The sequence below is a fragment of the Leptosomus discolor genome, chromosome 8 (assembly GCF_034619465.1).
Source record: "Leptosomus discolor isolate bLepDis1 chromosome 8, bLepDis1.hap2, whole genome shotgun sequence".
NCBI classification, from domain to species: Eukaryota; Metazoa; Chordata; class Aves; order Leptosomiformes; family Leptosomidae; genus Leptosomus; species Leptosomus discolor.
In genome coordinates this window covers 48,180,475-48,207,381 of record NC_141398.1, presented here as the reverse complement: position 1 = coordinate 48,207,381, position 26,907 = coordinate 48,180,475, and the positions used below count along the sequence as shown (strand labels likewise).

At 44.5% G+C, this 26,907-nt stretch overlaps 2 protein-coding genes across 2 annotated transcripts in view; both read left to right on the top strand.

Moving 5' to 3' along the window:
- The window catches only part of LOC104354855 (uncharacterized protein F13E9.13, mitochondrial), a 55,089-nt gene extending 46,109 nt beyond the window's left edge, over positions 1–8,980 (top strand). The window contains exon 8 of the mRNA XM_086469088.1: positions 8,951–8,980. Within this exon, the coding sequence (XP_086325214.1) occupies positions 8,951–8,958 (8 nt within the window). The 3' untranslated portion in view covers positions 8,959–8,980. The remainder of the gene's footprint in view (positions 1–8,950) is intronic.
- Positions 4,293–12,341, top strand: C8H19orf12 (chromosome 8 C19orf12 homolog). Its single transcript, XM_009959122.2, has 3 exons — positions 4,293–4,329; positions 8,951–9,127; positions 11,946–12,341. Exons 2-3 carry the CDS (start codon positions 8,968–8,970, stop codon positions 12,209–12,211), a joined length of 426 nt encoding a protein of 141 aa, XP_009957424.1. The 5' UTR covers positions 4,293–4,329; positions 8,951–8,967; the 3' UTR covers positions 12,212–12,341.
- Positions 12,342–26,907: the final 14,566 nt, after the last annotated feature.

Genomic DNA, 26,907 nt, shown 5'->3' with positions numbered 1-26,907 from the left:
TCCTTTGGTGGTTGGCAGACTTCATTGCGTTTAATTTGTTCCTTGGAAAGCTGCTTATGGCTGGAATTTGGGGTGTTACTTTTTAAAATGTACATGGCATTTTGGTTCTGTGCTCATTTTAGGAATTACATTTGCTTTTTACGTCCAAGTCATAAAAATCAAGAGCACCAGTAGACCTGTAACATTTTGAGTTGTTACACAGAGAGTTATTTTATGTGATCGTGTAAAGCATGGGGAGGTTAACAAGTCCCCAATGCAGCCACAGGAAAGGGACAGAAATTGTGAGTTATATTCCTCCTCCTTTTCCTCATCCTGCTTTTACATCATGTCAACAAGGAACTGAGGGGAGATGGTTTACCTTAAATCAGAAATGAAATCATAGTAAAGGCTTAGCTGACAAAAATCTCTGTTAAAGGGGAAATGGCAGCATTTTTAACATTAGGCAGTAACTTTTCAAAGATTGTACTGGTGTTAAGAAACAGTGTGATATTTCAAGAGCCATATGTGACACAGCTGTTTAACGCTGCTCCAGTGCATAGCTTGTTTGATTACATATGGTGCTATATCAGACTAGCATGCTGCACTTTACTGAGCTGATGACTGAAATAAACCTGGACGAAAAGTATGCAAAAATATTCTCAGTTGATATTCTCAGATTAGGGCCAGGATGTCCTAATAGCGTTCTGTGGCAGCAGTCCCTTTCTTACTCCTCCTGTAATCGGGACGTGCTCTCCCAGAACAGCATGCCAGAAAATACGGTGACGTTTTGCAATATCCTTCACAAAGGCCGGGTCCGCGCACAGGAGCAGCAGATGCTCCCCGGGGCGTGTTGTGCTGTTCAGAAATGAGCACCGCGCCTCCCCTCCGGCCTGGCCGGGCAGGTGAGGCAGCAGCGCGGCCCGGGGGTCCGCCGGCCTCGGGGACCCGGGCCGGGTCTGCTCGGTGCCGCCGCGGGGGCAGGCGGGAGGAGGCGGCGGCACGGCAACACCTATTGCCTCACGCCGCTCCGGGCTACGCGCTTTCCCGGTGGAGCAAGCGCGGAGCCGCTGTAGAGGCCGGAGGGAGCGGGGCCCGCTCCCCGAGGCCTGCCGCCGCCCCGCTCCCAGCGCGCCCCGGCCCGGCCGGCGCGGAGGTGAGGGCGGGCTTCCGCGGGCTCGGCGCTCCCCGGCGGGGCAGCCGCCACGCCGGAGGGGGGCCGCGGGCCCTGGGGTGGGCCGGGGCTGGGCTGCGCGGGGGTCGCCCCGCCGGCCGCGCTCCTCCCCCGGCGCCGGCGGCACTGCAGCCGTTTCCTGCCCGGCCTCCTGTGAGCCGGGCGCTGCCGGCTGAGGTAGGCGGCCGGGAGGCGGGAGAAGGAGGGAGGGAAGGGCCGTGGCGGAGCTCGGCGTGGGCTCTGCGCGAGGGGGCCGGCAGCCGCGGCGGTGCGTGCCCCCTGGCCGGGCGGGCCCCGCTGTCCCCTCCGCTTCCCGGAGAGCTCCCCTCACCCGGCCCGGTGTCAGCGGGGTTTGCGTTTGCGGCGGCCGGGAAGATTCCAGAAGAGGCCGGCTGCGGCTGCCGCACCCGGGCGCTTGGGGAGCGGGTGGGCCGCGGCCCACAGCCCGCCGGGTGCCGGGGCTGGCCCGGGGAGGGCGGCGTGGGGGGGGCCCGGGCCAGGCCGGGTTCTGGCCACCCCCCACCGCTCCCGCCCCGGGGGCTGCCGCTGGGTTTGAGGGTGTCGTTGGGATGCGGCGAGGAGAGGCTTAAGCATCTTCAGATGGGGTTGAACTCCCTTTTAATGTCCGATCCCTTTTTTCCCCCAGGTTACATTGCGGCTGTGTTATCGTTTCAGCGATAGTAAACCTGAAACTGGTGTTGTAGGGAAATAAATAAAAAATATCTGAAGTGTAATTAAATTTTGGCTTTTTGAAAGAGTTTATAATTACATTTTATGCTCAGCCTGTTTTAGTCATAAAGATTTTAATAATTTTTAAAACATTCAGAACATGTTGATTAATTTTAATGAGTTGAAGTTCATGTTTTTGTAGCGAGTCAGGGAAGGCATCTTTAATTTTCAGGCTTGTTTCAGATTTCAGAGATAACACTGTAGTGAACTGTGCCAAGTATCTCTATAGAGGAACCATCTCTGCTATTTGTGTTTTCCAAGTGTCAGCTCTTTTTTTCTTTCTTAACTGAAAGTCTGATTATTTGGGCTTCGATATTAGCTAGCTGATGGAAGCAACGTCTAACTTTTTCAAATACTGTCTTCAAAATGGCTAGGAAATTTTTTTTTAAAAAAATCCACCCTTGATTTATAAATTAGAGAGAGATTGAGGAGGCCTAAAAAAATTTTAAGGGCTGAAGGAGTTATGGCCAGTCTTTCACAAGACACTTTGTAATTTAGCGGTCCAGGTAAGCGGGATATCCTAAGTGCTGAGATAGGTTAGGTGCCAAATTTCCTTTAATCTCAGTGGAAGGAGATAATGCCCACTGAGTCTTTACCCTTATTTTTAGGCATCCAAAATCCCTGTAATCTCAGGTCCTAGGTTCCTGCAAGTAGTTTGTTCATAAAATGAATAACTTTGTTGCCTCTTTTGTTAAATAAGCCAATCAAATGCTTTGATAAATTTACATGCTCTGAAAAATACACAAAAGAAGAAAGTTAGCAATGCTTTTAAGGTTGCAGTTCTACAAAACAACATTTTGTACAAAACAAAACTTTATGCATTTCAGTGAAATTTGGGTTGTCTAGCAAATACATGAGTTTCTTACCATCTCTTAATATAATTGAAACTCAACAAATTGAATGTCTGAATAAAGTATAGTCAGCAACAAAACTGTATTATTACCATAACTCTTTGTAGATGTATTAAATCCTTGTGGTTGGGAAAGAAGAGTACTAAATACTGAGATAAGAAAGGCAATTGGTATGTTTTATTCTTTACACCAATAAGTAGGAATGAACCCTTTGTTAGCAAAATAACTGAAGGTTACAAATGCAGAGCAGGGTTAAAAATGGTGTATTTAAAACAAGTTTTACATTACTTTACAGTCATGATTTAAATCAAACAGACCACCTGCTTTGCAGATTTTAAATACTAGGCTGGGCTCTAAAAGTAGGGTTTTCAGAAAATGATGATGTAGGAGCACAAATGCTAGTGAAGCCAATGCAACGGTCTGTGTGTGCACCAGTGATGAGGCAGTCTTCTTTTGGAGATAGGAGTGTGTAGATTCCCTGTTTGTCCACCAGCTGTTATTGAAATAATGAACTTCTGGCCTGTTTAATCATCGTCAGGTCTTTATGCACACTGTTATTTGTGAGATTGTGTTCTTTAGTCTCGCAGTTGCTGAGTACTTTGCATTTGGTTTTACTGTAACACTGATCTCATTTATTATAAAACGTTACAGTACAGATAGAGCTGTTGCTGTACATTTGAGAGACAAGAAATTGTCTTGAGTATCTGTGCTTGCATAAATATTTGCTGTTGTCTTGAAGTTTCAGTTTGAAGATCTACACAGGTTATGTGTGTGCTTTCTAGCAATTGTATGGAGATTCTCACCCGTTCTTGCTTATCACCATATGGTGTCCACCAAGATAAACTTAGCTACTGGTAAGAGGACTTAGACCTATGTCTTCATTGCTTGGTATGTTTGGAATTTGCCCTGTAGGTGATTTTTGTTCTACATACATGGGCATTGTGTTTACTGAAGAGTATACGCCATTAACTCAATAGAAGATTGTAGGGAGCAGTGAGGACAGCTCAGTGGTGGGCCAGGCTGTGTACTGGTTAGAATATCTCCTGTGTGGACATTTGGGAGAGGTGTTCATTTTTCTATAAGCAGGACTCTGAACACAGGGGATAAAAGGGCTTTTGCCCGTCTAAAGTCATCCTTCTGTGAAGGAGGAGCTAGGGTATTGAGTTGGTAAGGTTAAATAGGAAAGAGCTCAAATGAGATTCACACCATAGATTAATCTGGGGACCCTCTTTGGTTGTTTGCATTAATAGGACTTTCAGTGAGTTGGGTATGATGTAATCTTTTTGTTGTTTTAATTCTAGCTATGGCATTTTTCTTCTTAAGAAGTAATAAAGTAGTTCTGAGGGGAATGTACTTTTTAGTAAACCCTGTTGGTTGTAGGTTCAAAGGTGACATACAAACACATGATGTTACCGTTCTCTTCGGATATAGGTAGAGCAGGATCATCGCTTACTTTGCTCCCCAGTCCCTGGAGTGAAAGAGGGAGCATCATCTAATTTAGCCAGAGAGAAGTACAGAGTCTAACGTCTCAGATGAGTATTTGGGGAGACCACAAAGAGAAGAAGAATGCAGCCACTGAATTGCAGTAGAAGAAAAAAGGTCTGTTACACAACAAAGCTTGGTTTCTCAGCACCTTCATTTTCCAAAACTGTTGGCATTTCTTTTTCTTTTCAATGCCATGTGGAGTCAGTAGGAGCTGTGGAGACTTAGCACCTCTGAAAGCCAGGTCCAGTTTTATTCCTATCACTGACATTTCTATCCCTCCATTAGTGCAAGTCCAGTATTTTACATTCCTAGTGTTCCTTAACGTCTGAGTGGATTGTGTAGAAAACAACTTGGTGCTAGAATCAAATTGCACTTTTGTTTACTTGTCAGTTACACAATCGAAGTTTATAAATAATTTTTGGCTGTCATTTGGTTTTGCTTCTGACACATAAAACTTAGAGCTCCTTTTAATCTGAGGTAGGATTCCTGCTCCCTTGTAGTTCACTGGCATTTTCAAATATGTTTATCTTCCTATTCTGCTTGCCCAGTGATTCTGATGATTAGGTTGGTATCAGCTGCACCTTTGTGCTCTGCATTCTTGCAGTTGGCTTCTTACAGACCTTACCAGTCTGTGAGGTCTTAGAGGTTTGCAGCTGCAGAACTTTATAAACCTTTTGTTTGATTTCCTCAGCCTAAAGCTAGCTGTCTGTTTGGTGATGTTATTTTATTTATTTTTTTTCATGGCTCTTTATCCTAGTAGCAGGTTAAACTCTGCTGCAATTTGTTAATGTACTGTCAAAATATCCTGCTTTCACAGCCTGTAGCGTATGGTTAAAAAATACATGCTCACTGAAAATTGTCTGACTGAGCACCTTGATTCTTCATCAGAACCTGAAATTTTCAAAGAAATTTATAATGATGTGACTTCGTAAAATATCTCTGTAACGTTGGTCCACTCATCTGTGTCTTTGCGCTTAGTGTAGAAATCTCTGGGATTACTTTATGTGTATGTGTTGTAATACATGGTTTATATTTTAATGGCTTCCACTAGTGCTGTATATGTACCATTTAGAAAACCTCAGACTTGTGTGTGCTGTGCATCAGCTGCTGTAGTCACTAAAATTCACTGCAGGACTTAAAATACAGTGAATATGCTAAAAGATCATAGAAATACTTGCAAGAGGTGAGAGAAAATGCGTGCTTCTTGTAATGCCTTTGGGAATTTAGAGTATGACGCTCACATTAGGAAATAAGCAGGAATGGCTCTGCTGTGCCAAGAATCTTCTTCAATCAAGCCAAAAAAATAAGTGTTAATTTTGTGAGTGGAAATTCCCTTTGGGGAAGTTGTGAGGGGAGTAAAGCAGTAAAATAATTTACTGTGGAAAAAATACCTAAAAATGCTTGAGTTCCAGTACGTTTCTGCTTTACCTTGAGACTAATAGATTATTATGAATTGCATGTTCACCACACTCTGTACACCACCAGATAGCAGTGTGATTCCTGTTTTCATTATGGACTGTTTTTTTTCACTCTTAAGCCAATTGCACTTTGAATCTAGTTGTGAAAGAGTTTTTTATTTATTCAGAGAAGCCCCAGAGTAGCTGATCCCTTTGCACTGCTTGAGATGCCACGTCACTGTAAGGAAACGCCCTAGTACTGGCAGTGTGGTGGATAGGGTAGCGCCGGTGGCTTTCTGTGGACAGCCAGCTTCTGTGCAATGCAGGAACCTGATGCTTCAGCTTTGGGTTTCTTTGCTCACAGAACATCATTTTACATGTATTGCAATTAGGTTGGTTCAAGAAATCCTGGAAGTCAGTTAGTTTGATTAGGGGAAAGCAGATTATATTACTCCCAGCGAAAGCCGGGTTGTGTTGTCAGCTCTCCACCTTGTGCTGTCCTGTCCATGCTGCAGAGCCTTCATACTGAAGAACTTTGCACAAAATGTTTGCAGGATTTAGCCTAAAGAGAAGAAGCAAATTCATTTCAGCACTCAGGCAGTTGGGTTAGTCCAAGGTCATGCTAAGGAGGTGTAGGACAAGCACAAATTGGTTCCTGTCTTGCTGAGGGGAGGAACTGTATCCTGCAGCACTTAAGGCTTCTTGGTGCTGGTGTGGACGTTACTCAGAGTGGCAGTCTGCTCACTTTTTGTTAAGAAGGTAAAAACAAATACTTAATCTTCTCATTTTCCAACATTACCAGGCTTGGCAATGTGATCTGTACCAGTTGTATATTTGGTTGGTTGGTTCGTTGGTTGCTCTAGGACAAACGGAGCAGCCATTTGTTTATTAGTTTGAGCTCGAATCATGTTGAATGAGATAATACATAACTCTGGAAGCAGAATGTATCACTCTGCTGTCGCTAACCAGCACACATTGACATTCTGAAACACTGCTGTGTCATAAGCCTGCCAAAAACCCAAGAGCAGCAGTGGTAAAATGAAAAACTTTGATATTTTCTTTAGACTGGCATGAAGAGGAATGAAGTAGTGAGAGTAATTCAACTATTTGATGAATTTCCTACTGTGCCTTTCTGCAGCTATGGAGTGTGTGTGGTCCCTTCACAAAAAAACATTTTTGTTTAGTGTCAACAGTGCTTGGATGCTGCAGTCACAGACAATTTGGAGTCAGCCATTTTAGTGCAAGAGAAAGCTTTCACAGTAGTTAATTTTTAATATGAAAAATTGTGTGATACCACTCCACTTTCACTTTGCACTGAGGAGATCTGTTAAAGACTTGAAGACAAGTTCCCTTGGGCTGAGAAAGTATTGCACACGCACTGGGATAAGAAGTGTTCTAGAGGCTGGAAAACTGAACTCGTCTGTTCAGTAGTGCTAGCGTCACACGTACGACAATAATTCTGCCTTCTGTGTGTATGTGATTGTATTTTCAACTGTATTGAATACTTTTTTCTCCCTGCAAGCCCTTTCCTCAATTGGCAGGCAGAATGGAAGGTATTTGCTTAATGAGCAAGCTTTTCCTTACTGTTCAGTGCTAAGTCCTTGGGCCTTTTTTACTGACCACTACTCCAGCTCTGCTATGGGGTTGGAGTTTCTTAATTTCATTTTATGGATTTTCCTCTGATCTCATTGGTCTGAATCAATGTCTTTCATTCGTATTGCACCTATTTTTGCAACATGACACGAGGATATTTTTAGTATCGCTATTCTATCATTAAAATAGTTGTTGAAGTCAAAAGCATCCACTTGTTTTGCCAAACCGAAAGCCAAAGATGGATTTATCAGTGCTTGGCATTGTGTAACACTGTACTTGAGCAGAGCTGCATTTGAATTCAGTTGTTATTTTAAGGGGTCAGCATTTTTGCAAATATCTCTGAGGTTGCAGGATGGGTGCCTGGAAAAGTTAAAGCATAGTAACCATTTCTAAAAAGTTTGATTCAAGTGACTGACTTAACAGCAAGCAAACATTAGATGCAAAATAAGGGGTAAAATCTTTTTCCTCAGACAGAATCTTTTCTTTTTTAAAGCAGAGAAGCCGTGCGGTTTCTTCATGCAGCCTCTTTCCTTGCTTACTACACTTGCTGGCGCCTGCAACTCTGGGGCACGTGTTTGCTTCTGTTATGCCTCCTGACTTACCCACTGTGCCAAGGCAAGCAGCCTGGGGGAAAGAATATTTAATATGCAGAAAATCCAAAAAGGTGTCCTGTGTTAGGTTTGTGGTTTGTTTTTTTTTTAACTAGGTCACATTCATGTGCCTTTTCTCAGAGTTGTGTTCAATGCAGTAGCGTAGCTTCCCATGTTTGCAGGATTGGGGGCTGGAACCTTCACCCAGGTATGCCCTGCATGGCCATGGCAGCGGTGATGGGTAGCCACGCTCTCTGTGGGCCTTTACAGAAATGAGCGGGCGTAGATTGGCAGCACCAGCAAGTGAACGAGGTAGAAAAGGTTTGGTCTCAGAGGGATTGTTCTCAGGGCCAGGTATCTGCCCCTTGTTGGGGTCTTGTCACTGCGTGTAAGGGGGCTGAGGTTCCTGCCTCCTCATACACGAGAGTCATCTTGCATGTCTGCTCTGAGTCCCGACATACACCCCTGCATTTCTGATGCCCTGTCTCCAGAGCTTCCCATTTATTCCCAGTCCCAGGTCTCTCCTCCGACTCCTTCTGAAATATCTTCCCTATCTCAGGCTCTTCCTGGTTGCTATACACAGCCTCCCACCTCCAGAAATCAGTGTGGAAGCATTTAGGGGTGTAACAAAATGTGGGGAAGAACTGATATGTGAAAACAAACAACTGATTTGTGGCAACAATTAGGGCAAGGAGAAAATACCTGACAGATTTGTCAATTATAATTTGCTAGTTGTGGTAGAGTGAGATTCTGCTTTGTCTTTTTTTCCGGAGCTGTGTGTGAGGCTGAATGCACGTGGCAATTGCTTGAGGCAAAGGCAATGTACTGTAGAATTAGATAGAAACTTTCTTAAGTCTGTCATTGCTGGTACCTGTCCTTGTTTGGTTTTCTGATTTTGTCATAAAACCAGATTTTTCTTGTCTACTCTGTGGTTTCATCTCCAGTTTTAGTAATATTTAGCTGTTTACAAATAGGTTTGGTTTTCCCGGAAATGAAAGTGATTTTTTTTTTTTTTTTTTTTCCTGCATTGACCGTGTCTCTGTCCTTTTAGTCTCAGACTTGTGAAAAAACTCTGGTTTTACCTAGAATTTGTGTAGCAGCGAGATTTAGTCCCTGTTGCAGTAATCAAAAGATAACTTAAAACGTCTTTTCCAGGATCTTAACTGGCCAAGATGCCCATCAATGTTGATGATGTGATGCAACTGTTCTGCCATCTCTCTCAGGAGAAGGGGATGAAAGCTGCTGTCAAACACTCTGGTCGAGGAGCACTGCTGGCGGGTGCAACAGCATTCATTGGGGGTCTAGTGGGAGGTCCGCCTGGAATCGCTGTAGGTAAGTGTGTTTTGTTTTAGGAGCAAGAATTGTGGTTAACTCCCCGAGTGAAGAAACTAGGAAGTCTGTGTAGTAGGTATGGGTTGAAAGAAAGGGATGTGCAGGGTTGAGGTTTCATGTAACTGGGTTTTAACAAGATGGCATTTTATATGTTGGCTTTTTAGAAACGAGGTGTGTGTCAGGAAGGCATGTGTCAGTGTTTCCTTCTAGGGTGATAGTGACCTTGCTCATTTTGACAATGTGTGGCAAATGGGAAGCTATCCAGAGGTCTGAGGCTGAGATAGTGGTGCCTTTGAAACCCTTTGAACAAGCTGTTAACAAATAGTTTGCTTTTGGTGGGAAGAGCCCTGTTTCCCATCTGCTGAGGTACACCAGTGTCCAAGGTGTGGGACGAAACAGAGAGCAGACTAACAGGCTCTGAGCTTGTTAGTGCAGGCTCTGCTGCGGCACTGCGGTAGGGGAGTGAAGAGGAGAGGGCTGAGGCAGGGGCGAAGGAGCACAAGAGACGATGGGGCAGTCAGCAGGGATGTTGGTACCTGGTAGCACAGAAAGAAGATTGGGATGTAAAGCAAGGGTGAATAAGTACTCTTAGCCTTAGCACGGGACAGGATCATCTGCCTAGTGATCATATTAAAAACGCTGTTTATTTCTGTACCTGTTATCCGCTTCTTGGTGAACTTGGTTTTTTTTCCTCTGGAATTAGTTATTCCCTGCCACTTTGCTTTTTTTCCTTATATGGAAAATTAAGGAATGCCAGTCTGTTAGTAGAGAGTTGTCTCTCCTCTGTATCTCTAGAATTAAGAGTTGTCTGGTTTGAAAGCTGCCTTGTCACTGAAGTCAAGGTCAGCCTTGGTCCTTGAATGCTCCTTACTCCTGCAAGCAGTTCCAGCAATTTCATGGGCTTGCTGGTGTTGGAGTGAATTGCACTATACCTGCATGAGGATTTCCAAGGTCGAATTACAAAAAATAAGCAAATAATATGAAGAGTGATAAAAGAAAATGCGAAACGAAGTTGTGTATTTACTCCTGTTACAAGTACAGAGCTTAGTTAATAGCCAAACATAGTATTTTGACGAACATATGACTGAAGTTATCTGGAACAAAGGAGTGAAATTAAGCTTTTGTAAGAAATCTGTAAGCTGTAAATCAGAAGTAAAAGTAAAAATGTAAGTGGCCTCGTTCTTGAGTGAGATAATGAGACACACTGAAGTTGTTCTTTGATGTGCTTTCTCATTTTGCTTAAGTGTTTAAGTTTTCATAATGTCTCCCAGTCAAGCTTGTGTTCTTCAACCACTGATAAAGGCACTGGAAGAAGTATACCCATTACTGTTTACCAAAAGTATACAATAATAAGTATATATAATAAGAATAATCAGTACTAAGTATACAAAAAGCTGTGTCCCCATTATAGTGCAACTAAATCAGAAGACCCTCATTTAACTTTTAAAATTGCAAATGACCTGAGTCTTTAGTGGGTTTTAGGACAGTTAAGGTGGTGTTTGCAATCAAGTGCTTTTTCACTTACACAAACAGCCTGGAGGTGTGGGACTGGGTAGCAGGGATTTTCCTTAGTGCTGCCTTGCACCAAGAATTAGAGGGTGAATCACGTCCCATCTGGAGCAGTCACCGGGGAAACTTGAACTGTATCCTGCTTTCTGAGGACTGCTTGCTCTGAGAAGAATGGATTGTGGATACAGCTTGGGGGGAAAAAGTGTGATCATGTAAGAAATCTTGTCTCAATAGACAAGGAACTTAGACATCAGTATTCCTAGTGGCTTTTGCATTAAGTGCCCCTAAATCAGATATTGATGTTCTCATAAAAGTTCCTTGAAGATGAATTCAGCCATCGTAGGCTTTCAAGTATTTCTGTGGTATCCTGGGAAAAATTGCCAACTGACTAAAAGCTGCAAATGACAGGATTTTTGTCTAATGAAAAACTGCATCCCTGTGAGTGCATAAATGACTTTTTAGGAGTAGTCGCTGAGGGTGGGAATTTAGGAGGCAGGGTCAGTTCTGACATCGCTCCATTGTGAGGGTTCTCCTTCCTTCCTCCAGGATGTCTCTGTCTGGGCAGCGGTGTCAGTCGTGTGACCTGCTGCCGGTGAAGCTGTGTTGCAAGTTAGACTGGTAACTCTTTGACAGAGACCCACCGTGTAGGAGTGCAAGGATGGTTGCTCAGCAGCAGCCACAGTCACATCAGCTGTAGAGGATCCCTCTGCTGTTATCTTGATGACCTGGAACCACTGTGCTTACCAGAGCATTTCTTGTCCAGGTGGAGTGGGTGGTGTGGTGATTTGGTAGATGATAGCATGAATGTGTCTAACCCCACGAGGCTGATGAGTTTGGTCTCTCTGAGCACCTTCTGAGGGATGGATTTAATGGGATTAGGGGCTGCAGTGTGTGGCTCTACAGAAGCAGGAAGCTTGGATGAGTCTGGGAGTCTCTAGTAAGAGATTAGGTGTTAATGGCACTGATAAGTCAGTTGTTGGCCAGATGTTTTCCTTGGGCATGGTTTTATTTAGTAGTAGAGTTTATCCTAAAGAGACCAGTGCCCTAAGGAATGTTGTTTTGTTTCTGATTTCTAGCTTGAAGCTGTTAGCTTTGATTGTATAGAGTTCTTTTGTGATTGCTGTGGATGTAAAAAGCTTAAAAAATCCTTCCTCGTGCTTCAAACGTTGTGTATAAACCTAGTTAAAGTGGACACATAGGCAACTCTGCATTGATTTCTAATAAGGGTGGGAACATTGTTGATGAAGGCTGTGGATAGAATTTTGGGTTGTAACATTAACTGGTACAGTAACATCTCTCTCTTTCCTAGGAGGAGCATTTGGTGGATTGCTTGGTGCCTGGATGACAAGTGGACAGTTCAGGCCGGTCCCTCAGATTTTACTGGAATTGCCTCCTGCTGAGCAGCAGAAACTCTATGATGAAGCCATTGTTATTCTCAGGCGCTTAGACTGGACTGATATTGCTCAGCTGACTGCTCTTGTAATGGGAAATGCTAGTCTCCAGCAGAAGTTGACAGCAGTGCTAATAAATTACCTCTCCAAAGAGCTAAGAGCAGAGATACAATATGGAGAATAAACCTTTCAAGAGCAGGCTTTTTACAATGTAATGAATTTTACTCTACAATTGTGATTCTTCAACATAGCAATTATTAGTCGTCAGTACTAATTATGAATATAGGCAGATCTAAGTATTGTTTTGGGGTTGGGGTTTGGGGTTTGGGTTTTTTTTTCGTAAGGATAGTATTAGATTACTGCGTTCTCCTGACACTGACTTGCTATATAATTTTGAATTACTCTGCACTAGGACTGAATTCAAAATCACTGAAGGAAATTGCACTTCTCTTATTCTAATGTGTCACTAGTTAAAATTCTCAAAGTCATTTTGTTTTATTTAGGAGATTTAATCCTGTTTGTGTAAGTGCTTTAAATTTCATCTGTGAATGACACGTAGGTGCCAAAGTAGCTAGGGCACTTTGAAGAATTTTACCTACTGTCTGTTTCAGTCCTGCAAAGGAAAGTTACAAGAAAGTATGTTATTCTACTGTGAACTCAAAGATCTCAATCCTTACTTTACTCTTTGTTGCATTTTAATTGTAATCCTTGAGTTATTTATTCCTTTCTGTAAGAAGTGAAGCCAATGCCTAAACAAGGTTTAAAGCAACCGGTAAACAAACTGCATAATTAGTAGTTCCTGGTGTCCTAGAATGGGAAGGCAGGGCAAGAATACTCTTTTAAAAAAATTTTTAAAAAGGGCGCTTAGTCTGCCATCTTTATACTATCCCCAGGATTAGGGTTGTCATTTCAGCATTGGTTTCTTGACTGAATCTGAACAGCTGGTCCTGTTTTCATGAAAATATTCATAAGAAGCATCATAGCGGCCTGTGTTTTGCTTTAAAGTAAATGAACTCTTTAAGAACCGAGTACTGAAATTTGAGGAAGAAGCCAGACTTTTACGGGACAACCAGCAGTTGGCAGCAGTGGTGGTGGTGGTGTGGGGTGTGGGATGTGCCAGCTGCAGTTAATACTGTAAGCTCCAAATGTAATTTTGCTCAATATCCCAACCAGTTGTTCACTGTTTGTTTCGAGATACTTGTAAGACAAATTTGTCAGTAGAAAAATGTGCAGCTGTGTCTTCTTTTATATGTAAAAACAAGTGAAACTGCTCTGCTAATTTCATTTTTCCCCTAAAATAAAGATACATATATCTCTGTGTGTGGTGAGATTTCTAAAAGTTGAGTTTTAAATGGTGAAGTTTTAAACTCAGAAGTTGCTGTCATACATTTGCTTAATTTGCTTCTGCAGGTACCATTTGCCATTAGTAAATTCAGTGTACTTTCCTGCCTGTAGTGCAGGGCAGTGATTGTTCTTCACATTATTCGAAAATGCTTTTTCAGTGACGTGGAAGACAGATGGAAGTGATGGTAAGTGGGCACTCCTTACCCTGTCATAGTTTCATAATGCTGAGCCTGAAATCAGTGTGTTTTCGGTTTCACTGACAGATTACACACACTACAACTGGCTTTTTAAGACCTCACATATTCTGTATATCCATTTTAAAATACTATTTTTATGAATGCGATTATTTTTTATTTGCAGCTTTCTGGTTATTTCACGAATTAAATTTACTCTTTCCAAAATAACACACTGCTAACAGCAGCAGATGATTGAATGATACTGTAGGATGCAGGCTGTCATCTTAGAATCAGCTGTTCAAACCCAAACATGAAAGAAGTTGACATCTGACTGTAAAGCAGGCCAAAGGAAAGATGTTGGTTTCAGTTGATTTATATTAGTATCCAGTATTTAAAGAAGTCATTACAAGTTTCAGAGTGATTTCAGACATCAATATCGTGACTCCCGTTCGTAGGTAGTGAATTTATTTTATCACTCTTACAGTGTAATAGACATGAATGGAGCTTAGATTATGCGGGTCCCATCTTGTGCTCTCATATGTTACTGTATTTCTTAGGGTATTCTTTCAAATGCTTTTTATTATACCCTTAGGAATGATAAACTGGTTAGAACTACGATCTTCTAGCCTTCACTGTGGTGTAAAGGGGGCACATGTCATATGGATAACAACAGAAATCAGGTCTGAGTATTTCAGAGTTCTGCATGGACCAGTCTAGCTTACATTAAACCCCACTGTGGCTGAGCTCCTGAGAAGCCTTATGCTTTATGCTCTGCTGTAATGCAGCATTCTCTTAGTCATTATGATAAATTTAACTTCCATAGGTTTTCTGTTGACTGAAGTAGAACCAGGAAGAAATTAATTGAATTCTGTTTGTTCTCTGTATCATTGTTTAACATGTGGAACTCCTTGGAAGGTGGCAGGGACCTATTTTCAAAGTGGTAGCAATAGGTTTGCAGTTTGATCTGAAACACATTTCACTGCTGGTAATAGAAGAACAGAATCCATCTCAAGTGTTCATCTCAAGTGAGTTTGGACATAATGAAAGTTAGGAAATAACCACTTCTGATTGCAGAGACCCTGATACGTAACTAACAAGGGAGAATGAGCATGGCACCCCACAATGGTTTTGTTGTTTGTATTTTAGTAGTTTCTGGCAATTCATACTGTTGAATGCTGCAGAAAGATCAAATTCCACCTTTATTGCTCTGACTACAGCACTATGCTATCGTATTGAGGTCACCGTGATATTTGGTATGTAGCGTTATGCAGGGATTTGGGGAAGTTAAAGGAACTCATCAGCAGATTTGATCATCTGAGGAAAAGACCAGCTGCACGAGAATGTATTAATATCCATCTGTTGCTCTTCTTTGGTAGAGTCATGGCCGTCCACCGCTGCATCCCTTGTTGGTATTGGAAACAGCCACAGGCATCTTCTGAAATCCGTTCCAGCTGCATAATGTCCAGGCTGAGTGTAAGGCACAGCTACCGCCTAGGAAATGAGGTAACGCCGTGCCAGCAGTTGTGGGAAGCAGCTGAAAGAGTCACTATAGGGAGTTGTACATATTTATATAAAGAAGCCATCTGTGATGCTGGTTATTAACCTGGTTTGGTTGTAGATGTGACAGAATCAAGCTAGATTTTCACTGGCAGATGGTGTATTTTTAGTTAAGAATTCCTTTTTTTCCTTTTTTTTTTTAAGCTGTCTGATTTCAAAATAGAAAGCAAACATTATAAAGTGTTAATGTTAGCATCAGAGAGGGAATGTCTTTTTTTTAAAAAAAAAACCAAAGCAACCCTAAATTCAAACATAGATTAGTAATTGAGATGTGCCATCTAGTGGCAATTAGATTATTTCTTAAACGGCCTATCAAGGCTGCCTCACTTTATGGATAACGCAGTTATCTTCTTCTATGAAAAGTATGGTTAAGTTTTTTTGTTCTTACGTGGTTAAATTCCTGGCTTTAATGAATTTGTATGAAATTACAAATATCAGCCCAGCTACAGACTAGACTAGAATTCATATATGTTCCCTGCTGAAGTTGGGTTTTAGGTGATTACCGTATTTGAGCTATGACTACACAAGTATTTACTGCAGCTGCATGTCACATTTAATTATAGTGAGAAAATGCACAATCAGGCAGAGGAGGGTGGTTTCACCATCATGATTACTGAAGGACAAGTGGATTTTGGGAGATGAGCAGCAGCCAGCTTGCAAAGACTGATTGACCACAGTTGAATTGTCAAGCCAGTAAAAACTAATTGCTTGTTTCTTGGAAGGTAGAATTTTTTTGTTAGGTTTTATCACTTTCAAGTGTGCACCTGTAGCGGCTCTGCCTGGGCCTGCACAACCTTTGGAGTGGTGCTTGCCTCTTGTGTACAACTGGCCCGTGTGTAACTGCTGCTCACGTGGACCCTACAGGACTGAGAAGTATTTGGCCCTGAAATTCTGTCTTTCACTAGTCAATGTCACAGCGCAGAGTTCCTAAAGGTCCCATTCGCAATGGCATTGTGGAGGTTGCCAGGCTCGGTCCTCTGGAGGATCATAAGAACCTTGAAATAAGGTAGGGAACAGGGTGCTAGTGGTGCACCATGGTGGCACATCACGGTGCCCATGCTCATGCTTAATTAGTTGCTATAGTTCTCATTAACTGGAGGTTTTACAGGATTTTGGTGAGATCCTTCAGTTGTGGAAGAGGGTTCCCTGTATTGACCCACTGACTCCAGAGTGCACAAAGAACTGTAAAAGCAGGACAATCCTGAGATCTCATTAGCTGACTAATGTTGCATTTACAGCAGGCAGTGAGAACCTCACCAGCATCAGTAATCTGCCCAAAAAGGTGACTGGGCAGAGAGCTGCTTTGAACCTCATAGCTGAGGTTCTGCAGAGTAAGTATGTGCTGCTGCGAAGGAGGCTCTGGTGGCTTTTGGCTCAGCCCATTTACATCATCTTTGTCACATCAGCTCTCACCTCTTACTCCAGTATGAAAAGTAACACAGATTAGCGTTACGTGGGCAGTTCTAAGGACAGCCTCTCTCCTTGCAGGGCTGCACACCTGCACCTACAGAGGGCTTTGCTGGAGAACATTCCCAAAGGAGACAATCTCCACCTCTCTCAAAGAGGTCTCCCGTGGGCTGCTGGCAGGAGGGGGTGCTGTGCAACCGTCTCCATAGGCATCCATCCTTGCTTGCCAGGGGAAGCCAGTGGCTGCAGTTCCTCTGTAGGCTGCCACTCTCCTGCCCATGCGCGCTGGCTCAAGAGCAGGGTGGTTTGGAGAGGCACTTTGCTGCCTAAGAGCAGTTTGTTTAGGGAAGCCAGTTGAGCTCCTGCAGCAATAGTTTGCTGGATCACTTCGGGCAGTCACCCAGCTTCCCCATTCAACTGCTCTTCTGTGAGGTGGTGATGACAAACACGCAGCTAGAGACGGAGGGCCGAGTGAGGTGGCGGCTGCTGACTCACAGTCACAGTTGGGTGTGATACTACCAGAATTTTGTTACTATTATTTGATGATTTCTCACCAAATAATTTGAGATTATTCCAGTGGTGCAGTGTGTTATACTGTCCACTGTAGCCAGATTACAGGCCTGGCAGAACTGCTTTCCCCTCTCATAGGTCACAATTTATAGCTCTTGCCTTACGTGCTTCAGTGTGTGGCGCACGAGCAGAGTGGAATGGCTGCAGTCACCTGCTCCTGGTAACACTCATCTCTTTAGGGAGGAAAGCTTGTGCTGCAAAGGGGTCGGGTGGGTCAGGATAGCTGCTCTTTTGAGGCGAAATTCTGTTTAGCTACTGAGACCCAGTGTGTCGCTGTTTCTTTCAGATGACACCTCTTTGATGATTGCAACCCAGTGGGTGGTTAGCATGCCTTCTGTCCCTTTCGGTTGGTTTATAGGAAATCAGTGTCACAAAACTCACTGAAAGATCTTATGGACAGGGAAGGGGATTGTATTATTCAAAGTCATTAAGCAAATTGATTTTATACAGCCATACTCTCATGGCATACCTGCTCAAATGATCTAACCAGAATTGCTTGTGCACAACATGGAGGACACGTCAAATCCTCACTTCATCTGCTGGCTGGTTCTTCATTGTCAATGCGGAACTAACTTCTTGGACAAATCTTTTATGTCCTTTAGGATATCTTTTATATCCTACTGTTACTGTGTTCCTGTTAGCCTTCCTGTTAGCTCCTTAGCCCCTTGAGTTAACAGGAGGAGGATTGGCATATGTGATTTGCTGCAACCTCTGCCACTGTCCTGCTGTCAGTGTCGGGGTTTCTGTTTAGGAGCTGTCTATGCTGTGGTCTCCGGTGATTGACAGCAGCAACGCATTCCTCCACCTGATGAAATGGCATCCCTTGCTGTCTATATAGGCCTCTCTTTTAATTGTTATTCTGGTGTTTTCACATACACATATTTCTGGTCATACATCATTTATACCAATCTTCATATTTCTGTTAAAAACTATGCAGACTCATGTGGAAATCAATTTTTTCCTCACAGTGTTGCAGCAGCTACAGTAGTGCTTACTAGTGAAATAGGGGCAGACTCAAGGGTTTAATCCTGCGTAGCTGCAGTGGTAGGACCTGCTGAGCTCAGTCTCCATCAGCAGTTAGCAGCGTTGGTGCAGCCAGAGGATGTAAAAGCAATGCATTTTTTTTCCCTGGAGTAAAAGCTCTTATGGAGAAAGCAATAGCTTCTTAGAAAGGCTGTCATTGCTTGACCAGCTGATGTATAGCTCCAGACTAATTGAATAGAAGACTTTCAGCTGGGTTGGAAAGCTTTTAAAAAACCAAAGGCCTTTGTATTGCAGTGAACTAAAGCTATTAGCCCCTAATTAAAACATGAGGTTTCATCTTTACCTTTCTAGAGATCACAGAAATCTATGTATTTTTCAGGCTGTAAGCCAGAAATCAAACATTCATCATGTAATTGCAGTAAGTGTGTGCTAATACTTCTCATTAAGTGTGATTTATGAATTCCAGAAGAGCCTAAGAGGTAAATACATAAAATTATTCTGAAGACTGCAAAAATGAAGGCATTCATTTCTTTGGATGACTGTTCAACAGGAAGGATTTAGACAAATGTGAACGTTACAGCTTTCAGCATTTGGTAGACACTGCATTTGGACATCTATACCTTTGCAATTCCCTCGAAACAGTCTGGTTTTATCTAGTATTGCTGCTGATCTTTCAGCAAAGATAATGCTTCATCTGTCAGCAGGGAAAGCAGTGTGGCTTGGTGGAAAGCCCATTTTGCTGGGCCTCAGAAGAGGCATCACCTTCGCTGGCTCTTCTGCTTGTTTGCTGGGTGACCTTGAGTAACTTCCCATCTCAATCCTGAATGTGTTTTTCGTTAAACCTTTGTAATCCATCAATAGGAGATGGTGTGTTACAATGTGATAGCACTATTATGCAGCTAACCACTCTCTGATCCTGCAGTCAGGATGTGAGCATCAAAGGAGGAATTTAATAAATGTTTGTAGAGGTTCACAGCAATTGGGATGGATGAAGAAGAAACAGCTAGTTTGTGAAATGTAGCTACTTTCTTTTTTTTTGTAGGGGAACGAAAGATTTACACCGGTATTTGACCTTAACTAATTAGACCCTGCACAGCAGTGTCTAACAGAATGCAAATGTTTTGTGTTCCTTATTTCCTCCTCAGCCTCAGTGGGCAGGAGTGATTTAGGGTGAAATTAAATCTTTCCTATGCTCTGACATGCTGTTTCGGAGTAGAGCACTCCCAGATATTCTCTTGTACATGTAATCTGAAGACAGCATGAAGGGTTTGTTATTTGTGTATCAGTCAATATGGTATGATGAATAATCTTTATAATTTGGGGTCAAAACTGATCTCACAAAACAAAAGCTTTGAAGGTCTTATTTTTATTTTGCCTCGCTGCAGCTCCCTGAGCAGTTCATTGTGTTAAGATGTTATGACAAAATAATTTGAGAATCACCCATCTGAGTCAGATTCAGCCCCTGAACACTCATAGAAATAGGAGGGTTCCTGGTGAGAGAGATCATGGAGCTAAGGCAGGTGTGTGTTTAGCCTCAACTGTACCTCCCCAGGCACAGGAGTTCCCTCCCGGCTGGGGGAGATCCCCGTCTCCTGCTGAAGCATGTGAGCCAGTGGGTAAAACCTGTCCTGGATGCAGAGCTGTAGGTAGGCTCCTTCTGATATTTGTATGGGTTTCCATCGTGATTTTTTTCTTCTCGTCCAGCTAACTGTGCCAATGGTTAGTGCCTTTAGACTTCTGCCCTGTCCCCGGCAGGCAATTCTAATAAAAGTCTTCTGCAAGAAAGGAGGCCAGGGCAGCTCTGACTTTTGACTGCCATCTGCATTTACTCAAACCTCTAGGGCTCTAAGAATCCTACTCTTTCAGGCCAAAATAAGGGGGCATCTAACTTTTCTACCATGCCCTTCCAAGTTAATTTTAAGCTCTACATAACCAGATTTTCGAAGTCTTACAGTTAAAGACTTGCTCTCTTTTAGAGCAGTGAAGGATGCAAAAGACACAGCAGCTGAATGTAGTATTTGAGCTTGGGAGAGATGGAGTGCAAGAGCAAATGCTTCAAGTTACTCAAGAATGCAGGGGCCAGGGCAAAACAGTTCAGCAAATACTGCATTAAAGCAGAAGACTGGCTTGAGTATAAGTAAGAATCATCTGCCTGCTCTGCGCCTGTCTGCAAGCTAAAGTTCACACATCAGACTTTTGACCAAACTGCAGTTTATTACTTGCTTATGCAGAAACAAGGTCAGCAATAAAAAGCTAAATAGGGTACTGGCGAGGCAGGCTCTTGGATCTGATTTTGTTGGTTTCCATAAAAGGGGCTTGCTTGCTTTTTCCCAGCCATTCCCTCTAGGAATCTGTGTATAAAAATATTTGTTCCATAACCACAGTGAACAGCCTCCCATCACTTGGCAGCCGCCTGCATAGTTGAGGCTTTCTGCCATCTCTGAAGTTTAACTCTGCAGGAGCCAGTGCTGATGCTGAGTCTAATCCCAGTTTCGGGCTTTCATGTCCCCAGCCCAGCCCCGTGGGACTGGAGCTGCTGACAATGGCGGCAGCACATCCCTGTGAGTAGAGGGCGAAGATTAGCCTTCACATTGCGCCACTCATGATAAGTAGCAACGAGGATAATAAGGAGCACTCTCGTGGTGCTTTATGTCTTCAAAGTGCTCTGCTGATACTAACTAATTAAGCTGCCACACAGCCTTGCAACAAAGGTATGTATTTCTACTGTGCATAATTTAACTGTACTGTATTGTTATGCAATAAACCAAAATTGGATGGTGTCTTCAGATAGCAATCAGGAAATCAATTAACCAACTACTGGCTGCTCACACCCAAATAGCTGAGCCAGCTTCAAAGCTGCCCCGTGTCTTTTGGTTAGCCTTGGCACATCTTTGGGAACCTCAAATATTCATGCAAAGCAGCATAATGCCAAGTCCTTAAGAAAGTGGCTCCAGTGTTTTGCAGCAGCTCCGTGCACGTGGCCTCCACTGTCTTTTAACCCTGCCCAGTGGATGCAGTCCCAGTGCCACTGAGTTAAACCCAAGCACTGCTGTGCTTAACTGAAAAAACCCAGTTTCTGTGCTGCTGGCGCTGTTGTAATTCAGTATTGTACTGGTTTGTACTGGTCGCAAAGGAAAACAAAGTCGTACTGTGCTGTGCTGACATGTCAAGGAATAGAGTGGATGCTCTACTTTAACTGCAAGGTTTCAAAGCCTTTCTGGGCATCAAAGCCACCTGCCCGCAGCACTCCAGTGCCTGCTATCAGCTGCTAGCATCGACGTGAGCCAGCAGTCAGTAGAACGGTAGGTATTGGTTAGTATTGGTAAATCCCACCAGAAGAAAGGTAACTCTGATTACCCCAGTGCTGGGCTTGGGGTGACCTGTTTTCTCTCAGGAAAGAGCTTGAGGTCACTGTGGACAGATTTCTGACAGTAGAAGCTCGGTGCTCAGCAGCAGGTCAGAAGGCAACGAGAAGGTTAGGACGGATAGGGAAGGAAACCAAGAAGGCAGCAGTAAATGTTGTTAGGTCACTGAACAAATCCAGGTAGCAGCCACATCTTTAATAGTTTATGCATCCTGCTCAATCTGCTGCATTTAGTCCTTTTGGAGCCAAAAAGAGCATTGTAGAGCTATGAAGGATACAGAGAAGGATAACATGGTATGGGAAGGCATCTGTGTAAAGAGAGATGGGCTAGTTTAAAACTGTTCAATGTGGAAAAGACACTAGTGGGGAGAGCTTTGGTTGCATTTGTGAACGGCACAGAGATGAACAGGAGGAACAGTACTGTGGCATAGAAGACAGGGTGTACCCACTGAACTGGCAGAGGTGAAGGGAAGTGCTTGTTCACACAGTGTAACAGGGAATTGTTGGCACAATTGTTGGAGCTAGTTGGCACAGGATGCTCTAGGTGCCAAAATAAGAATGTGTTCAGAAAGTGATTAGGCAGATTGACGGCAGTGAGGGCTATTAAACACACCGGTCCGGAATCAACCACTGCCTTGAGAAGTTTCTCACCACAGGCTGACAAGAGACTAAAGCAGCGGAAATACCGCTCTGTAGGATACAGCCTCTTACGACCTCCCTCATGATTTTGGGGTAGGTGAACTCTGTTTTATTAAGACTGTTTTAATATGTTAACCCAAAGAGATGCAGCACACAATTTCTGCAGTGTTGTGCCAACATATGTGCTACTGCAAGTAAAATACGACGTGTGCTGCCAAAGCAATTGCATTCTGAAAACAGTGCAGCACGCTTCTGTTTGTACGAAAGGGTTTCTGTGATAGGGGAAGACCTGCCTTGTCCCCCTTATCCCACTCAGGAGTGGAGCCTTCCTCCCTGAATGCTTTCCTGTGTACAAACCAGGGATTAAGCAGAGGTAGGAAACCCTAACCTCTTTGGTAAATCAGTTATTTCATGTTCTCAAAATTGCAATATCAGTTTAAAAATTAACCCAAATGTCTTTATTGCTTGCACCAAGCAGAAAATGTCTCCGTGCCACCAGAATCCAAATGACTAGACAGTATTTTTAAAGAAGGAAATCTCCTTTATTCGCATCCACATAGAGTGGAAGTTGTATTAAGATGTAGTCATGCTACTGCTTTGATTTGCAGAAGGGAAAGTTGGTTTACAGAGAGAGATTACATGGGTCATATGCTAACTGAAAAGTTCCTCACATTTTCTTTTTGAATGTTTAAGTGTTCTCACATAACTAATTTAAAGTTTATATTTTAAAAAAGCTCCCTCTCTTCCCCTATCTTGCTGTTCTTCCCAAACCTGCAGCCAGCAAACCCCCAGCTCACAGAGGTACCTGTTGTGCAGGGCTGGTTCAGCTGGGAGTGATGCCATGCATCAGGCAGCGCTGTGTACCCCTCATCGCAGCGTGCGTCCCACTGCCATAGCTGGGCAAGCCAGCCCCAGGAAAACCCATCCTCCGAAACACAAGAGGCCAATTCTGGTGGAGGAGGATGGACAGGGAGGAGAAAGTTCAAGTGCTGATGGGTGGGAGGCAGAGCTGTACTGGAGGTGATCAGCCTGCTTGTGCTCCAACACATCTGGTTCTGGAGCTGCCTGTGAAAACTTGTGTCTGCGGAGCTGCATTGCTCATGCTCGAGAAATGACCAACTCCTCTGCCTGCTTCCAACACAAGACCCTTCCCCTATCTCCCAAGGGGAAGAAGAGTTGCAATCCTAAGCTCCCCTGTGCTTCATGGTTTGCCCAGATGGTTCTGAGTGGTGAGGGTGCTGAAACAGGGGGAAGCTGTGTGGAGGAGTAACCTTTTTTTTACCAGTCTGTCTCTGACTTGTAAGGTCTAAACCAACAACATACCCTTTAGAAGCCCTTCTGTGACACAGCCATATGCTGGGCTTTGGCTGTTGTGTGTCCCTGAGGAGAGAAAGTCGGCTGGTGGGAGGGATCGATGCTTGCTTAGTGATTGCCAGGGTGCTTGCAGAAGGGCTGCTGCAGAAAGGGCGGTCTTTGGGCTCTGGGGGCTGCTGTGAGTGGCTGCCCTTGCTCAGAGGCTACACCATTACAGACCCCATTTTTATGAAGGTAACATACTTCATATTATAGGGACAGCTGTATTATAGGGACTTCTTACTGCTGAAGTCTTGAAATAGCAGTGTGACAGTCTCCATTTGTCATCCTCCCCAGGTTAACACTAGTTTTTTACCAGTGGACTTTGTAGAACTTCTTGTTGTTAAGGCTGTTCCCTTGCAAATAGATGGCTGTAGTGCGTGATGCCCTGAGTGCCTGTTGGGACACAGATCTAGGGGCTCGCTCAGCCTGTTGGCCTGCGGGTTTTGTGTCTGCCTTGAACATGGTACTAGTAGAATGGACAAATGCAGCTGCAGTCCGATGCCCTGTGGAACAAGTCCTCCCCCAGCCATGGAACGAGTGTGACTGACACCAGCTTGTCTCAACCCCTGTTGAGGTTTGGGGGTAAGATGTCTCCCCTGCCTGAACCACAGCAGAAAGCTCTGCTGCAGAGGCCCTTACAGGGTTAATAAACAGCGTCCCTCCTCCCTCTGCTCTGGGGTGATTCAGTAAAGTCAGCTGTGTTAGGAGTGTGTCAGGGAAAGCAGCTGGATCCTGCCAAGCCAGTGAAAAACAGCCTCTCCTCGCAGAGGAGACATGCCTGCAAGTGGTGCGAGGCTCCCTCCTGCCGCCGGAGCTGTGCAGGGGGAAGATGCTCGGGCAGCTGCTCCGCTTCTGTGGCGCAGCCATAGAGACTGGACTGGACTGCTTGCTCCGGGTACCGCTGGGCAGCAGCACGGGGCTGCAAAGGGCACGCAAAGTCTTACAGGAGTGTCTGAAAGACCTTTGGACTAAGAAAGCCACATACAGTGAAACTGCGCTGGGCTGCCTGGCTCTTAGAGGCTGGTCAGTAAACAAGTGTACTCAAGGCCATTTTTTGGAAGGAGCTGGAGACTCAGGTCAGTTTGCTTGAAACATGCTGCTGAGCAAACACTCATCAAGTTGGAGACTTTGATGGAAACCAGGTAGATGTGACCTGAGTGCTGGTGGCTCTGGTTTGTGGGTTTGGTTTCCTGGCTCGCACCACAGTATCTGAGCTGATCAAGCTGTTTGAGGACAACTGTCGGGGCGTTCCCATAAGCACTGCTCTTCTGCGTGTGCTCCCAGGCACGGGGCTCATTCTGCAGGGTGCAGAGCCAGCATGCTGCACACAGGGTGCTGTGCAGCTCAGGCAGGCTGCTGAGAGGTTCCCCCAGCACACATGCTCGCCCTTGCTGCCTTCTCGCAGCTGGGCCGTGCTCTGTTAAGGCTAATGTCATCCCAGGCTAATGACTACCTGGGGATGTGATGTGTGTTAGGGGAAATGACTCCTCCTGCGGGCTTCAACAGGAGAGGGAACAAATCTATGGAGAGGCCTTGGTGTCACTTTTCCCTCTGGTGTCTCTGGAACAGCCCTTATATGGGAAACCACTAAGGGTCTGGTTTTACCTTATGTGTAACTCTTCTGATAAAATCCACCTATGACTTTTTTTCTTGTTGCTGTGTGCTAGAGGAAAAGAGGCCTGTCTGGCCTTGAGTTAATGCTTTTCCCTTCTCAAATCTGTTTTTTTTTTCCTAAGGTTCTCACCAGAAAAGTGTTTTTTTTAGGAAAAAAAAAAAAAGGAAAGGCTGGACAAAGCTCAAACAGGGGTGCAGCATTCCCTTGCTGCATGGGGTAGCCTGGGCAGCAGAATCACAGGCAGCAGGGTCGCCGGCAGCGGGTGCTCCGCCCCAGGGCAGTTCGACTGTGCAAGAGACGGCAATGCACAAGAGCACGCTGCTAAAGCAAAACCTCGTACCTAGCTCCCCTCCTCCTTTCTCTGCCCTTCCTCCAATAGCAAGCTGGCGAGGTTGTGTAACTCTTCTTGGCCATGAACCTCTGAGAAGAGGTTTACAGAAAACCTGCATATGGTTTATTTGCATTTCTAGGCCTTACTGGAAATTGAGTCAAATGCCAACTTCGAAGTGAGTCGCTCAGCGTTTGTCAGTACTCGATACCGCCTCCCTGCCTGCCTTGTTCCCTCCAGCTGCCGCCTCGGGACCACAGCACCGACTGCTGTGTCTGGTTGGAGGTTTCATGAACAAGTGTTGTGGGCTGGAGAAGCTCCTTCCCATACACATGTGCAGGACTGGGGTTTCTCCCGCCTGTGATGCACAACATGAAGCAGACCTGGCTGTGTCTTGCCCACCCAGTGCTTTATACCATGGCGTGCAGCCTGTGCTTCCCTGGAGCACAGCACTCCTCCCTAGATGCTCTGGAAAGCATCTCCAGCACTTGGGTCTTAGGCAAGGGTTTCTTAGAGCTGTTTTGCCATATTGTGTCCACCATGGAAGTGACAGTAGTGTAGCATCTTCTTCCTGACAACATCTTTTTTAAAGATCCATGGCCTGGAGCAGCAAGAGTAAGAAACAGAAGCTTTTATTTTTTTGCTGGAGACGCATCGCTTTAAAGCTCAGCAGTAGCTGGCACCATCTGTCTCCTCCATTCCTCCTGCTAACCAAAAATCCCAGGCTGAGGAATGTGAGAAACTGCCTTGCAGCAGTAGTGAGTCGGAAGGGGCTGTAGGCTGTGGCAGAGCCAGAACTCCTGCTTGGATAAAAACTGAGTGTTTGAGTAACTGGGAGCAAAACTCAGACCGAGAAGCTGGCTCGCTTCACCCTGGTACCTCCAAATGCTTGTGAACTGCTGAGTCAGCACCGTGCTCTGGATTTGGTGGTGTGCCTTGGCTGCGCTTTGGGATGGTGGAGCTCACGTATTTCATTGAACCTCTTTGATCCTTTCTTTTCAGTTTATTCACAGAGCAAATCTCCCCATTGCCTTTCCTTCTGCTTTTGTGACTAGCTGCTACAGCCTTTTCCTCACCTTCCTACCAACTTTGGCGAGCAGAAAAGGATTGCCTCACCACATGGCCCTTAACTCTGTTTTCTTGTCTCTTTGCTGGAGAATCCTCAGCAGTTTCATCAGGTCTGATGCTAATGTTCAAGTTCTGTTTTCTGTGTTTAGTGCATCGGTGTTCGTCTTGCTCCTGACAGCTACGGGGACTGTCCTCTGGCTCTTGCACACTCAGCTGAAAAGGAACCATTTTGCTGAGAGCCAGAAAACTCTTGCGCTTTTCTAAAAGTGCCTGGGCTCCAGTTTCTGCTCAATGGAGCAGAAGGAGCATTTTTCAGCCAGTCCGATTTCCCGAACCAGCGCACCCTGGGGTCGGGCAGTGCCAAGGCTGGTGTGAAGTGGGGATGGCTGCATGGTGCTGTGCCCTTTTGGGCCGTGACACCTTCAGGCAGGGGCTGAGCAAGAAACCCCTTCTGGCAACTGATCTCCACACA